The sequence below is a fragment of the Callionymus lyra genome, chromosome 4 (assembly GCF_982586985.1).
Source record: "Callionymus lyra chromosome 4, fCalLyr1.hap1.1, whole genome shotgun sequence".
Taxonomy (NCBI): Eukaryota; Metazoa; Chordata; class Actinopteri; order Syngnathiformes; family Callionymidae; genus Callionymus; species Callionymus lyra.
In genome coordinates this window covers 16,613,117-16,630,206 of record NC_141821.1, presented here as the reverse complement: position 1 = coordinate 16,630,206, position 17,090 = coordinate 16,613,117, and the positions used below count along the sequence as shown (strand labels likewise).

Genomic DNA, 17,090 nt, shown 5'->3' with positions numbered 1-17,090 from the left:
CTGCGGCCCCCAATGCTAAAACACTGAGCGGTATGTGGGAACCAGGGGCCTCTTTCTTGCTGGACGAAACCCCCCCCCCTTGCTCTCTGCACAGTGGGGTACAGGGGCTGCCCCCCCCCACCCTCCTTTGGGTGAGAAAACAACCCCCCCCCCAGTCTGAAGGATAAAGGGCACAAGGGCAAACCACTCACAGGGAGGGAGCGAGAGGAAGGGGGGAGTCGGTTGGGGAGGCGGGGGGCGGGGGGGGGTCTCTAAAGGTAAGAACATTCTAAATTAGCCCGCTGATACCTCCGCGCCGCGTCCAACACTTCTCACACACTCACAACACTGTATCTGTGGATCAACCCGGTGACACGGCAAGCTTTTTATAGCTGCCGGTCTGCAGCGGAGCGGCTGCAACCTCCTCTGTCACTCACCCGGGGGCTGCCTGTTAATAAGAGATGCTGTGAAATGCACAGTTACCTTCTCCAAGAGCCTCCAACGGCCCTCCAGAGTCTCTTAGCCGCGAACCCTCGTGTTGGTTTTATGTCTCGGTGCACGTTGTCGGATCCAGTGGCGCGGGATTTGATTGGTGGCTTTATGGAGGTCTCTCCGTTCTCTGCAACTTAGTTACTGCTAGTGTTATTTATTGAATCCATACATTTTTGTGCGACTAAATGTTTAAGAAAAACAGTCAAGGACAAGATATTCTACACAAGAAACATATGATCTGGAAACAATACTGTTTTTTTCAGACACGACGCACATGATTATGTTAAAAAAAAAACATTGTCTTCATGTAAAATATCTTGTTTTGACAAAAGAAAATGAATTTAAATGAATACATGGGAAAACTGTGTTTATTTTAAAAGGTTTTATTGTAAATGTTTTGATTATTCTATTTGTAGTATTTGGTACTTCAGTCAATTAGATTTTAAGCAAAATATGCAAAGTGTTAAACTCAGAATGACACCAGTTATTGACTAGCTAAGCCAGCAATAATAGCATTCATCTTAATATGTATCAGTCACATAGTTTTACCGATGATTTTACCAAATCTATAGAGAAAATCTTACATTTTTTTCACCAATCAATAAGTGAAGAAGAAGTAAAACGATTTGAAAAAGGATTTGTACTCAAAACTAAGTAGCTATATGTGTGATACAATTCAAAATGCTTGAATCATTGTTGTTACTCCTTTAAATACGTGTTTGTGGGACAAACAAAAATGACAGTCTTTAAAAATAAATCGAAACAGGCTATTGGTCAGTGGAGCGGCTCTCTTTATATTCCAACTATTGACTGCACTCGCTTAAAGTTGTGATGAATCTGCACCACGATAAAAGTACATGTGGATTTACTTCATAACAAAAGTGCTCGCTCTGCAAAACTGTACTTTAAAGAAACTGTTAAGATAAATACAAGCTGTTCTATCGAAAACAACACAAGGGACTGGGTTTTGTGGTCGGGTGACAAACAAATAAAAGATCATTATTGCGCTTGAAGGAAAGAAGTAGAAATCCTTCTCGATCAAACCGATAATACACGCACTAAAGAAGAACCTCGAGTGTCACGCTCCTGTTCGGAGTTTCCCTCCATACACAGGCCTGCAACCACCTCGTAAATTCAATCTAAGAAAATATGTTTTAAGTATGTTGGGGGATTGGCACCATCGCATGTTGCTCTTGCTGATGTGGGTTTTTCATCATCCGCCTGGCCGCTAATGCAGCACTTCTGTCAGCCTCCTAAACAGAGGTCCGTCAAGTGGAGGCGGGACAACTGATGTGTTCTGGAAGGACTACAGAGAGAAAGTTGAGGTTTTAGCGAAAACCAGGCTGTCAGTCTTCCCTCCACCCACTGTCCCAACACAAGCGCTCCATGCATCAGCGCAGGCTGTGGTCGCACAGCAAATATAACATTGCTGTCTGGTGACAAATGATGTCTTCAAGAGAAGACGTGGCACCTGCCCAGTCTGGTGGGTGTCGGAGGCGACCCTGGCACTTCTTGAGGGGGGGGTGTGGGGGGGGGGCTCAGGATCTGATCCCACCGAGGTGTGGAGACGCACTTTATCCATCACGCTCACCTCATTTTTTAATCCTGGGAGCCGACTACTGTTCTGTCCTCGTCCACGCTGAGTGACAACAAACACCTCTCTGTTCCAGACCTTCAAGAAGGACCAGCAGGGACTTTTCTACACCAGCACTTTGTTTGGCGCCGCTGTTTGAATTCCGTAACTGTTCATGCACAAATTGTGGATTGGAATGAAGTGGGTTTCGAAGAAGTATTTCTTTGTTGCCCACATCCTGTGTTTGACCCCCGGGTAATCACCCCCCCTCCCCTTACACCCCCTCGCTCCTCGCAGACAGGGGTACCTGCAGTGGGAACGGAGTAGGAAGCCGCTGGGGTTCACAGGGTAGAGGGGGCGGGGGGGTTCTACCTGCAGAGAGTGGAGGTATTGAAAACCTGCGAACCATGGACAAGCTTTTTTCACATGGCATTAGTCTGTGGAGGAAACTCTGTGATGACGGCTGTTGTCACCCACACTTGGTTTGCACCCCCCCCCCCCTTCACCACCACCACCACCAGCTGAAGACATTACACTCGCCATAGGAATGACAAATAACACAATAAGTTGTCAGCAGTGAAAAACTGAATTCAATGGATTTAAATCTTTGTCTGAAATAATACATTGTTCATTAAATATCCAGGATCTTCTTCGACCGAAGCTACTGCATTTACTCAGTTGTCTTAATGTTAATAATAATAATAATCTATTTTATTTAAAGGCGTGTCTTGACACTCGAGGTCACTATACATATGTAACTTAAAAAAACAGCAAATAAAAACATGTAAACGCATAAAAATATCAAAAGCAACAGCAGTGAAAAGTGAATAAATGGCGGAGAAAAAGGTGGAGAAAATTAAAGTGGGTAGAAAAGTGCTGGTTGGCTATTACTACATTTTTTTTAAAGACCTAAAAAGTAGTTAAAATGAAACCGATAAAGCTAAAATATTGTTCGACATGTAAGTCAATAGTGTGATACTTAGAAGTTACTAAAATAAAATGAATGTAAACGTCTGTGATGAATTTAACAGTTATCGTGAAATGACCTGCTCATGCTAGTCATGCTATCTTGTACTGAAGCATTTTAATGCTACTCTCTGATGACTCAGTATTTGTGTTTGTTTATATCGTGTTTTCACAATATTTCTGCAATACTTTTTTTATTCGTATAATTCATACACTTTTTTAGCATTTGAAATATCGTTGTGAGTGATTTGCTTGGGACAGTAGGTTGCATTCCAAAACAAACAACACACACATTTAAAAAAAAAGAAGAAAGGAAAGATCTGCTTTACAAAGCGTGACCAATCCTTCAAAGGATTCAGGGATCCGGATCATAATTTACCACCAAAACTGTATTCTGATTCTTATAGTTGTTAGTTTTGCTTTCTTGAAAACAAATGAAACATCTGAAGTAACGTGGGCGAACTTATGTGTATCATCTAGACAAAACTTTCCAACAGTCAGTTTTCAACGTTATTTATTTGTGTAGTTAAAAAGAGTGGCGATCTCTTTGTTTTGGGAACACACTGTGGAGTTTTCATCTCTGCTCATCCGACCGCTGCACTCAACACTCGGAGCTGTTTCCAGGCTACAGGAAGACTCCGGCCGTCACTGCTGATTGCTCAATGACAGATGCCGGGGAAACAAAGGAGGCTCTGAGAGCTTCACCCGCTGAAAAGTTTTCAGTCGGCATGTGAGAAAAAAAAAAGGGGGGCAGGAAGGGAAAAGGTAGATGATGAGATGTATTCTTTCAAGAGTGTAAACATTGTGTCACAAATAGTTTTGCTCTTTTTGAACTATTTTTTTTTTATTCGTAAGAATCAAAAAAACATCTTAAAGTTTTCATGCACTTAAAAATAACAGAAAACAACATAATAAAAGTCTTCTCATTATGTTCATAACTAACCTGATAATCCATCAAAATTATAAAAAAAAATCCAAACCATAATAGATGATGAAACACGACATAGCCAAGCACTGTGAAACCTTTTGAATGAGACTTCATGAATACTGCAGAGACCAGGAGTTGGAATTGTTGACGTTGAATGAAAAAATAAATGCTGATGAATTCAACAGAAAGTGTTTGAATTGGGAGGACCTTTTGCTAGAGGTTCCTCGCTTCTGCATACAGTAGGAACATCTGGTCCAAGTTAGCGGTGATTGTAGGTTTTAGAAAGACCACTGTTTGCTTGCTGAGGGAGAACAGGGGGATAGGATGGAAAAGAGATGCTACGAAAGTTCTGAAAAATTCTCCAACTGCCATTTGATGTGCCACAACTGCTACTGTTAGACAAATGACTGTAAATATTTATTTCATTTTTACTTGTTATACATATATATATAAATATATTTTATATATATATAAATAATGATTGTGTTAGCATAGCGTGCCTCTGGGTACTCATGGAGGTTGTACTTATTGTACACTCAAGAATAATGGAGGTTTTTAAAAGATGATATGGTTGAACCAGGGTGTAGTTTGGGTGTTAACTTTGAACACTGGTTACCAGTATGTTTTAACAGGTTTATCAAAAATCTTCTGCTAGTTCATGTGTTGATGCCAATATTGTAACTGCTGCTTATGTGATTTTATTTGGTAAAATTGGAGATTGTTTTCGCCATGTTTTGCACTTTGTCATCCCTTGCACTTTGTACTTTTATTTGCCCTTGTTGTAGTTTTTAATGAAACTTGCTGGACCGAACTGTAAACCCAATTACCCGAAGGAGAAATCAATCTATCTATGTATCTATATAAAGTATAGTTAAGGTTAGATTGATATTAATGTGACGTAATCGACAATACGTCGCAAGAAATAATGTACTTCAATTTTGTTCATGTTACAAAGTAGGTGCAACAGATGATATTATTGTTTAAAAGCAGGGAGTAGGATACTTTACTGTGACATTAATAGCTCCAGGTATTAGCCACGAGTCTGGCTTCAGACCAGCAACCCCTAAACCTCCATAAATGCACATGTGAAGCCAACACAAGCACGTTCATTGTTTCCCACTTTAATTCCTGCGATTGTCACTTATTAAGTCAGTTAGTAAAGTTCACACTTTTCTCGTCCTCTCATCCGTTTCGACTATACGACCCGCGCCTAAGTGACTTGAACCTGCGGCAGCCATGGCTGCATGGTGTTTACGAGCTCCTCTGAAGTGGCTCCTAATGAGTGTGTGTCAGGGTTACAGTACAACATTACCCACAACCACCTCCACCATCAACCCCCCCCACCGGTCCTCCCAGGGAGCCAGTGCAGAGGTTTATGCCAACACCAGCTGGGAGCAGTAATACTTGAGTCTGCACTTTCTTCCAAAGGCCGCCACTCTCTTTATTCACTTTAGACACACACACACTGTACGCTTCAAGCTCTTAATTAAGTGTTGCAGTACCCGCAAATTCTAAAAGCTGTCAAAACAGAATGCTTCCAATTTCCCAATTTGAATGTTGACGGGGCCCCAAAACCGCGATATTCTCAGGACTCTTTCCATTTTAAAACATTACATTTGTTTAAATTCGGTTCATTTCATGATTACGACTCAAATTTATATTGAGCGCCACTGTTTATGTTTCCAAATAGACTGTTTAATGTTGTATTTTCTGAATCATTTTTGATCTTCAAAGTTCATATGAATCTGGTTTGATTCTTAGTAATGATAATTATTATAATTATCCTAGAATAAAATTTGTTACCAATTATAGCAAGTTTTCTTAATAATAATATCCGAAATCCTTTAATGGGAATTAAGTCAGTTATAATTGTATAAACTTTACATTAAGATCATCTGGATAATGTCGTAGAAATAAGAATATTCCAACACCACATAAGTTAGTAGTACATTTAAAGGTAAATATTTGCACAAAGAACTTGGAGCTTGTTTTCACTATTAGGTAATTACGGTAATTATAGTTATTGAAGGATTACGCTCTGAATTGGTGTTTATGAGAAACGGAAAACCTTTTTTTGTTTTCCTAAACAAACCAACATGCCTTCTCTTCTGAAGGAGTTACGCTCTAAGACTGCAGGCTTGGGTTTCTTCTGAAGTCATTTCGGGGCTAATTTGTGAACATAAATTATACACAAGTTGTGCAGCGGCAGATCCTCAAAACGAGACTAATTGGAGCTTTCTTCGAGTATTAAACAAGAGCTTAGACCAGGACCCCCCGCCCGCCCCTCATCCCCACCAGTCCATCATCTGGAGGTTCCATGTGAGGTCAGACTGGAACATCTTCGCACATTCTACACCTCCGTCTCCACCTTTTTTTTTCTGCTCCTTCCCCTTATCGGGGTGCCGGAGCCCAAAGAGGAGGGGAAAGGGTCACGGGGTCAAAGTCTTTTCCTCTTTGGATCTGGGCGCTTGCTGGGACAGGCTTGGCGAGAGACTGGCGGTATTAGAGCAGGGGTTGGGGGTCAAGATTTTAATTCTGTTAAAGAACAGCTGGTTTGAGTTTCTTTCCGCGTCGGTCTCCCCTCCTTCTCCCCACAAATCCAAGGAGATGAAAAATTTGTTCAGAGGGGAACCAGTAAAATAAAAAAAAAAAGGTTTACAGTCCAAAGCCCTTACCCTTGCCTGGACCAGCATTAGAGAGGAATGCAATAACGTCAGAGTTTTGGCCTCGCTTACACTGGACCCAAAAAACGAGGAAGTGCTTTCTGTGTTTTCCTGTCTTAACAGCCGGATTAAATTTAATTAAAAAGCTTTAAAATTTGGAAAGGCCATTTTTTGAACCTGATCCCAGGGAAAAAACTTTCTTCATATCCAAATTTATAATTTTTCACTTCACGTCAAACAGGTGAGACTAATATTTTGGCACATTTGGATCCGCATCCTTCCAGTTTTATTTCCACGGCTGTGTTTCCTGTTGGATGTGTTTTACTAACTCGTATTTTTAAAAGCTAAAATGTCATTCCTGCACTTTGTGTAAATATGCCAGAGCCGGACTCCCCCGTAAGCTGGCCGAGGGGAGGACGGGGGGACGGGGGGGAGGCTTTAAGCTCTCCTATAAATGGAAAACTAATAACAGATTTTCAGTCTGCTTTCCCCTGCACTCTTTTGCCGGCTGGCTGACTCGCCCCGGGGCTGTGTTGGTGTGTGGCGCAGCAGCAATCAGAGGTCATAATTTCATTGGCGGTTAGCATCAGGTTCAATTTTTCTAGTAGGTTACATTTACCAGAAAGTCTGGATTGCGTTAGCGTGTACCGGAGCGGTAGAATCCCTCAAGTCGCATAACAAGAGCACCGGGGCGACCTTCAGGGAAGGAGTCTGCACACATGTTGACGCTCACCTACAGAACATCTCGGCTCTTTAAACATCCTTGTATCTGCGGCAGTTGGAGCTCGTTCTTCTGGACCAAGTATCCAAAAACATGTCCGTCCTGGAAAAGCAAACACTGTGTGCTTGGCAGGACGTTAAAAACCTCAACAATGACTCCAACTATGTATTTCCTTCAACTTGTTTCGACCCATCCAAGGGAACCGTAATCAAATCAAGTGTAACATTTAAGGCAGGAAAGTAAATCACCAAAATCTCATCGCAAAATTAGAAGTAAAAATACTAGCTGTTTAAACCGATTTATTTTATTAAACACTTCATTGGGTTTCGATTTGAAACAGCATGACTTCATGGGAGTTGTTCCGAGTCTATATTGATTTTTACATTTCATAAAATAGTGTCACATCAAATAAATGCTCTGGTTTTGTTTTAACTTCATGGCCTTAGAAAAAAATCTATGAGTCAGTGCTTTGGTTCCTTCTTTACAAGAAAAGTTGCCTTTTAAATATCTTGTAAGTTTTTTAACCATGTCTTTTGTTTGTGTAATGTCAATTAAAAAACTGTATCTTCAAATGAACGACATGGCAAGAAATTTAAAATAACACAAACAATATACACAAGACGGCAAACTCTTGAATACAAAACCAAACTTTTACTTATGCTTGTTCATTATTCAGTTGTACTGCAATGTCCAGGATACTTCCCTAGAACTGAAACTTTTATGGATTCTGTCTCTTTTAAAAATAACATTTCCAGTGGTAGAAGCTCAGGGTTAATGAAAATCTACTCCAGCTTGTCGGGAAATATATCAATGGTCCTAAAAGGTTGCCAAAACTCATTTCAACAAACTGCTCAGTTATTGTCTCACTCCCTCACAGTGAACTCATCACTACAGCTGTACGTGTTAAACAGGTTATTGTTTTCACAATCATGAAACCAAGGTCATACCGCACGAGCTGGGAGGACGTAGATTAAACATTGCTGTGCAGAGGTTTTTCTGTGTTTATTACAAGCTAGTTTTTGAAATACACATCACTAAACTCTAGCTGACATGATAGCACTTCATCCTGATGGTGAATCCTAACTGAGTTTGACATTTCAAGAGAGCACAGGGAGAGAATCGCACGGTGATGCTAATTTATGTTGAAAGTCAATGTCTCCGAAGATTAAAACATATCAACAGAACCTGCTTTCATAGTATCCCCCGTTAAACATTTCCTTTCTTTTTTCTTTTCAGGAATGCGACCAGGTGCACATCGACGACGTGTCGTCCGACGACAACGGTCAGGATCTAAGGTAAACGTCGCACTGTCGTCGGGCACGTATCCGACAGTCGCTCACGGTCTCTGCTTGTCCTCAGTACGTACAACTTCGGTGCCGACGGTTTCCACGCAGCGGCCACCAGCGCCAACTTGTGTCTGGCCACAGGTGTGAGGGGAGGCGTGGACTGGATGAGAAAGCTGGCTTTCCGCTACAGACGAGTAAAAGAAATCTACACCACCTACAAAAATAACGTCGGAGGTAATCCCCCGTCACGCAGATCTCTCTGGAAGCACTCGCACCATTGTGAAGTCCTGCTCAGAAAAGTGCACTTCACGTGTTTGTGGTGCATTTTAAAGAGAATTTCTCTGGTATTTCAGAGCGTCCGTCCAACCTAAACATCGTTGCCCTCCATTTCAGGTCTTCTGGGCCCGGCTAAGAGGGAAGCCTGGTTGCAATTGAGAGCAGAAATTGAAGCCTTGACGGACTCCTGGTTAACACTGGCACTGAAAGCACTAACATTAATCCACTCAAGGTAGGACCCCACCAAGGAAAATTGTATCCAGTCCCGCACCACATGTGGTGTAAATAAGTCCTAGTGCTATTAAAGAAAACAGACAAAGCGCATTGAGATTTTCCTAAGAACGAGAATTTGACGTTTTCACGTGGGTTTATTTGAAAAAAGTTACGGTAAATTTTCTAGCTAAATGTTTATTATAAGATTAGCACATGTAGCATTTGTCTGAGATGAAAAAAAAAAGAATTTCCAAATATGTTTTGACAAGAAACCCTATCCTCAAATTTTGGGGAATGGTAATGATTTATAAACGTAGAGACCAAATACAATTGTTAGTTTCTACATGACCTTTGACCTCACGAGGGCCACATAAATACGGTCAAACGTTGCACAGTTGTGGTTTTGGAGCATTCAACCTTAAAACAAGTTTGGAACTCATTTCATTGTGAAATATTTGTCCAGTTCATAAGAAAAGTTTAACTGAATATTTAAGAATTATAAAACAAGAGGGGTGTTTGCAGCATTTGTCAGCTCTTGTTTGGATGCATTTGTCAGCGTCATAAACCATTTGTTTGGATTGTTAGTATGACAAACCTTCAGATTATTAATCTTAGTTTTTAAAATAAAAATAAAAACAACAATTGGCAACAGCGAAATTGAGAATTTACAACATTGCAGTACCACTCTCCTGACACTAGTGGATGCTATTTTTAAAGACTACAGATTGGGGGCTTTTATTAATAATTGTTTTATTTCAAGTATGAAACAAGTAATCACTTAATTAACAACAATAATTGCCAAAATATCTGCAATATTATTTAAAGTATGTTTCAAGAGAAAAAATGTATTTTTTCTTAATCAACTAACATGAACCTGAAATGACCTTGGAGTTAAAACTCGTTTTTTTTTTTTGTTCCTCCAGGTCAAACTGTGTGAACATCCTGGTGACCACCACGCAGCTCATCCCTGCGCTCGCTAAAGTCCTCCTGTACGGCCTCGGCATCGTCTTTCCTATTGAAAATATATACAGTGCAACTAAAATAGGTAAAATGTCATTCACTGGTGTGTGTGTGTGTGTGTGTGTGTGTGTGTGTGTGTGTGTGTGTGTGTGTGTGTGTGTGTGTGTGTGTGTGTGTGTGTGTGTGTGTGTGTGTGTGTGTGTGTGTGTGTGTTTTGAGGGCCGGAGCAGAACTCAAAGAAGGACGAGGTTGAGGTTCTTGTAGATGCTGCTAAGTCTCGGCATGTGAAACCACTTGTACATGTGTGTCATTCCTCAGCCAGAGCGCCCCCTCTTCCTCCTTCCTCCACTTTCTTTCGTGTTTGAAATACAAAATAAACACGCAGCTGCGCCGTTCTCAAGTCCGTCCAGGGCTGGACTCGGAGCAGTTAAGCTCGGGGTCCTTCCAGGCATTAGGTCTGCTGGTCGTTCTAAACAGGTCCATGCAGGACTGATTTGAAGACTAAAGTCCATTTGTCCCAAGTTAGAGGAGCGGAGAGGCCGGGTTAATGCTTTTCAGACCGTCTGTATTTGAAGGCTGATCTTATCGAGTCTCCCTCAAACATGTTTACACTCCGGCCTCTCTTTGTGGTGGGCTGTTTTTAAAGGGGCTCTTGTCACCTCGTGGTTCTGAATCAACCTGATGGTTTTCTGTGTGTGTGTTACGAGCCACTTATGTTTTTCAATGGACTCCTCCGCAGGGAAAGAGAGCTGCTTCGAGAGAGTGATTCAAAGGTTCGGGAGGAAAGTTGTTTACATTGTCGTCGGGGACGGCGTGGAGGAGGAACAAGGCTCGAAAAAGGTACGTTCTTGATGTCCTGGTTCACACCTGCAGCTGCATGATGACAGTTTTTAAGAAGCTTTAATAGATGTCGTATCAAAAGCACGGAGAGTCAACATGGCTCACAGAAGAAGTCTCTGGGTCAAAGTGACCCAGTGGCCTGAAAACTAATATTCTTGATCCATCATCTTATGCCAAGAACACTTTTCCAATAGTGATGTTAGCTTAGCAACATTCACAGTGTTTAAGCCCTTGATAGCTCTGGGTCAAGTTGACCCGAAGGGCTGAAAAAAAATGTGTTTAAGGTATCCCTTGTGTCGTCTCTGGGTCCAACACTGCAAATGTATTTCTGGAAGATTGACTTGACTCAGAGACAACACAATGGATGCCACAAACACATTTGTTTCCAGGCCTTCGGGTCACCTTGACACTGAGATGACAGAAGAGTTAACGCTCTAGAAACCTGACCCGACAACACTAAAACTAGTTAAATAATTAAAACTAATTCTGTCTAAAAAGTCACACAGAAGTTTGTTTATTTATTTTTTTGATTTTCCTTTTGTTTTTTGTTTTTTTGGGTGAGGTTTATTTTGTTAGTTGAGCAGAAGACATTCATGCGAATGGAAAAACCTTCAAAACTTTCCCGGATCCAGATGGTATTTTATAAAACAACATTGGATATGAAACATAGATAAACATTTCCTTAACATTTCCTAAAAACATCAAAGATACATTCATTTTGAGTTTCTTTTCCAACAGGTAATTGATCCGTTTGATCACATAACCTCCTTGGCAGAAGAAATTAAATTAAATGTGGCATAAGGGTTGAATTTTCTTTTTTGCCGCCCACGTTAGGATCATATTTTTGTTCAAATTCATGTCATACTCATCCAAAATTTTCCGCGTATATAGCTTTAAAATGTTGTTTTGATGATGCTCGCTAGTTAATGAAATCATCGCGTGAATGAAAAGTAATGAGGATGAAGCCTGAAGGTCGTGAGTTCACCCTGAATGCCTTCAAACAACAAAACTGCTTCGCATTCCAAGGTCTTGAATCAGCGCTTTTTTTCTCACTTTATCCTCTTATATCCGTCCAAGTACAAGAGAGCGAAAGGCTGTGGTTTGTAATCAGCATCTTCTGCCAACGTCTCAGGTTCTCAGAGGCGATGTGGCATAATTACATATTCCTGCTCGCGGTGAATGCAGCCAGTGAAACGCTAGACAAGCCCTTTCAGGCGAGATGAAGGAGCAGCGTAAATAGAGAGCTCCAGCCATTGTTGTCAATATAAGAATATTTCCTGCTTGTTAGCGCGGATGATGTTCTGGAAAAAAAACACGTCGGGAGTTTGTGTCGGAGGCGACAAATATGAGTTTGTGTATGAACACACAGCCCTGAGGCTGCAGACAGTCATGTCGGTCCTGGAACAGTGTTTCTTTTGAAAAGCCTCCAGCTTCTTTTTTTCTCACCTGTGAACGCGGACTGACGACTAGACAGAAATCTGGAGCGACCTTTTCCCCGGATGGCGGTGAAGAGCAACAGCTCGGTTGTTATGAAAAGCAGGACAAGTCGTGGGAATATGGTCTTGAGGGATGATTGTGGAAAAAAGATGCAAATATTTTCGCTCCGTCTTCAGATGTCTGAGTGTGACATTGATGGGGGAGTTTGGTGTTTTCTTCACGCCTGACTGATGTGAGTCCCAGGAGGAGACGAGCGGTAAAAGGTTTCTGTGTCAACATCAGAGACTGTGTGAAATAACACAACAATTTCCATGTCAGGAGCCGCCGATCAGACGTGACACCGCGAGCAACTACAAACGTAATCTTCTCGCTCCGTCCTCCAAACCGGAGAAACCTCTGTCTGGAGCGATTTGGCGTATTTTTTAACCGAGAGGTCCGAGAGAGATGGCTGGACGATAACGTCGCCGGGCTTTTAAAGTTAAAAGACAATTTACAAAACAAAAAGAAAAAGGCTTTTAAGGGTCAGTGCAGGCGCCTCTAAGCAGAACATATGCCTGGGAGAGGCCATACCTTTGGATGAGGGGGCCACAGAAGGTGGGGGGGGGCTTCACCTGACAAGCTCCTTTCATGGTTGACGACTCAGGTTTCTCTTCCGTTTCTTTTTGTTTTGTGTTCTTGGTTGTTTTTTTCTGGCAACAGCGAAGAAATACAGACTTTGAAAGACATCATGCCAACATGAAAAAAACATCAAGTCACAAAATAGGATTTTTACTTTTCGATTATTGTGGGCTAAATATTTTTTAGATGTTGTCCTGAAATCAATGAAATCTTAAAAAAAAACTACACATCATCTATACCATCAATAACTTGTTAATTATAAACAGAATGATCCATAAGATACATCATCTCTGATAAATATGTGTTACACTGGATAGTATTTATAGCAGACACATTAGTTTGTGTCCTCAAACTTTCTCATTAGCTCAACCTTTAACCAAAAGGATAGATGATGGATGGATGGATGGATGGATGGATGGATGGATGGATGGATGGATGGATGGATGGATGGATGGATGGATGGATGGATGGATGGATGGATGGATGGATGGATGGATGGATGGATGGATGGATGGATGGATGGATGGATGGATGGATGGATGGATGGATGGATGGATGGATGGATGGATGGATGGATGGATGGATGGATGGTTTGTGCGGTGGGTTGATGGACAAACGGACAGATGGACGGATGGATGATTGGATTGGGTGGATAGACGGAGGGAGCTATGGATGGATGGATGGATGGACGGTTGGTTGGTTGGTTGGATGGATGGATGGATGGATGGATGGATGGATGGATGGATGGATGGATGGATGGATGGATGGATGGATGGATGGATGGATGGATGGATGGATGGATGTGGATGGATGGATGGATGGATGGATGGATGGATGGATGGATGGATGGATGGATGGATGGATGGATGGATGGATGGATGGATGGATGGATGGATGGATGGATGGATGGATGGATGGATGGATGAATAGACAGATGGACCAATGGATGGATGGATAGATGAGTGAATGGATGATGGATGGATGGCTGTGTGGATCGTTGGATAGATGATGGATTGATGGATGGATGGATGGATGGATGGATGGATGGATGGATGGATGGATGGATGGATGGATGGATGGATGGATGGATGGATGGATGGATGGATGGATGGATGGATGGATGGATGGATGGATGGATGGATGGATGGATGGATGGATGGATGGATGGCACTTAATTGATACATTGGGAACATTTTGTGTTGCAGTCAAACACAGTACTTGTCAACATGGTATAATGCAACAGCTGTAACTTCATAGCCAGCGTAAAGATGAAGTGACCAACATAAAAAAAGGAATTATTGTGGGTCAGTAAACCGAGAAAATAATGAGCAAGAACAGTAACAACATGTGTTTCGCAGGATTCACATCATTGATGTCCACTAACCACTTCCTCCTTCCTTGCTCCCCCTCCAGCACAACATGCCCTTCTGGAGGATCTCCAGCCACTCGGACCTCATGGCTCTGCACCACGCCCTGGACCTGGAGTACTTGTAGCAGCGCGGCACCGCAGCAAACGCTCGGCCACAGCACATCCTGCGACCTCTGACCTTTTGCCCTGCCGCCCCAGCAAGACTCCACCAGGAGAAGCTCGTCCCGTCCTACCCCCCCCCCCTCCCGCGCTACCTGGCGTCCGTCTTCCGGGAGGGAAACGGAAGCCGAGCAGAAGCGCTGACACACACTTTGTCTTAACTCAAACCTTTACTTTCTTGAAGACAGTCGATTGATTCTGGGCCCCCGCGGCTGCTCGCCAGGTTACTGTGAATTGGCTGCTTTTTTCCTTTTTTTTTGGAGCTGTCAAAGTGTTTAAGGGCCCTGAGCTGGTGCCGGGACCCGTGTCGGGGTTCACAGCTTGGGAGGAGCGCCGAGCTACTGGACTCCAACACTTCAACTACTGGCGGTGACAACTCATCGTCCCTCGCTCCTCCTCCTCCTTAAATGTCCGGCTTCTCTTTTCTTTTTGTCTTCATCCGGTCGGTGACAAAAAAAAAAAAAGCCTCGATGTTTATTGTCTACTTTTCTTATTTAAAAAACGGACTTTGTGAGCGACTATAAGAAGGTACCTCAACCATAAAGACTTGTGCCTTTACAAAGTGATTTCCACCGAGCGAGACGTTTATGGAATAAACAAAACAGTGGGATTTTCTAATAATTTAAGGAAATACAAAAAACTTTATATACGATGCTTAGACAATCATGTACAGAGGAGATTTTTTTTTTTTTTTTCGTGTGTGTAAGTTTGTAATCACTGGACTATTCCTATATTCATTTAGGTAAACGCTCTCGAACAGCAGCTTTTTCTTTTTTTTTTCTTTTTTTTGGTGAAGTAAAAGAAAACAAGGAGGGCGTCCTGTCACTCATGTGACGCCTTCAAGTGTTGATGTGTTCAAGACCTGTTCAGTAAACGTGTAGATAATTGTTTTTGTCAAGACCAAAAGCATGGATGTCACGTGTCAACGAGCTTTCATTTCACCAGCTCACGCCCCCCCCCCCCCCCCCACACCACCCCACCCACAGCTTGAGGAAAATTACACCTTGAATCAAAAAAAACGGCGGCCATTTTAACAACACGCCCGACCCTGGTACTGGCACTATTATTGTACAGCAACATTTTATACGATAGTGTCTCTACTCCAACACCACATTTTTGTTTATTTATTAGCTAGTTGAAGCACATGAAGGTCTTCTGGTGGTGCGTCTACATTTGTGGACGAGGGGGAAACCATGATTGCCGGTGAGAGAAAAGCCACTAACAACACAGGATTTGTGAACATACAGGAACATGTGCTATCGACTGTGAATTTCTTAAACAGAAACCAACTGGTGTTTCTGATTTTCCCTCTCCCTCGCACATGTCAGCCTTTACATTTCAATCGTCCCCGCTGAACCCCCCCATCCTACCCGCCCGTCGCCGCCGCCGCCGCCTCTCACCACAGTGTGTGATCTTCTTAAATCCACATCTCCCCCCTGCTCGCCGGGGTATCTGCGTACTGCTGCTAGATCAAGGTAGGCAACTAGAGGACATTTTTTTATAGATTCATACGGCACGCTTTTTTAAAAGGAAAATGTCGCAATCATAAAATGCAAACTGGAAATACTTTACATTACACGGGCCTCATTGTGAAACAGATTGTTGTGTCTACAAAATATGTGTACAGATGTTTTTGACAATATTATTTGATTGTGTTTAAATTAATAAAACTAATTTGTGAAGTAGTACACGCTGCCCCTCATGTGTATTTATTTTTGTTTTTTTAATCACTGACAACGAGAGGTTGGAATTTGACGTTGAAACATGAACGCTCTGCTTACAAGTGAATATCACTCACTTCATTTTGTTTTTAAACCTTTGAATAACTAATATTCATTCTACTTTTAGTAAAAAGTATCCATTGGTGTTGTTATCCAACGCTTAAAATACTGTGGATGCTGTTTGAATATCACAAGCTCTGAACCATTTATGTCCAGTTGGAGAAAAAAAATGGCGCGACTTCACGTTAAAACCATAGAAAAATAAATATTATAGAACTGATGTTTGGATCAAAGACGAGCCCCCCGGCCTGCTGTCAGGTAAGTACCTCTGGTGTCCCCCCCGGCTAATTGATTCTTAGGTCACCTTTAAATTATTTTTTTAATGGATCAAAACTGTTTTTTAAAGATCTTAAAAGTCCAATAATTGTGATAATACTTCTGTTCAGTTCAAACATTAACAAGTTACCGTTTAGCAAAGCAGCTTTTCTCAGGCAATGTTGATATTGAGACATTTTGGACATGATTACCATCTGGATCCAGAAATATTTCTAAGGTTATTCACACTGGAAGGAAATAACTGAAACACAAGCTCCCTTTCTTGTCTGTACTGTGTGTGTTGGACAAATACTATAAAGACATAAATATTGGTTTAAATAACAACATGGTTGTCAATGAGCTGCTCTCTCTAGAAAAAAAAACCAAACTTTCTTTTTGTCAAAGCCAATTACAATGTGTTTTTATTTTTATTTTGTATAAGGCAGGTATTGTGTATTATCACTATTTAAATAAAAACCTGATATATTCAATTTGCATATTAAAACGTGTCCATAGTGTTGGAGACAAATCTATCCAGAGATGACCATGACTGTTGTTGATGTTTGGAATAGCT

At 41.7% G+C, this 17,090-nt stretch overlaps 1 protein-coding gene across 2 annotated transcripts in view; it reads left to right on the top strand.

Moving 5' to 3' along the window:
- eya1 (EYA transcriptional coactivator and phosphatase 1) overlaps positions 1-16,168 on the top strand; it is a 46,072-nt gene extending 29,904 nt beyond the window's left edge. For both annotated transcript variants that reach the window (XM_087788965.1, XM_087788966.1), the window contains 6 exons: positions 8,559-8,617; positions 8,682-8,842; positions 9,002-9,116; positions 10,021-10,142; positions 10,797-10,897; positions 14,366-16,168. In XM_087788965.1, the coding sequence (XP_087645091.1) occupies positions 8,559-8,617; positions 8,682-8,842; positions 9,002-9,116; positions 10,021-10,142; positions 10,797-10,897; positions 14,366-14,446 (639 nt within the window). In that variant the 3' untranslated portion in view covers positions 14,447-16,168. The remainder of the gene's footprint in view (positions 1-8,558; positions 8,618-8,681; positions 8,843-9,001; positions 9,117-10,020; positions 10,143-10,796; positions 10,898-14,365) is intronic.
- The last annotated feature ends 922 nt before the right edge of the window (positions 16,169-17,090 follow it).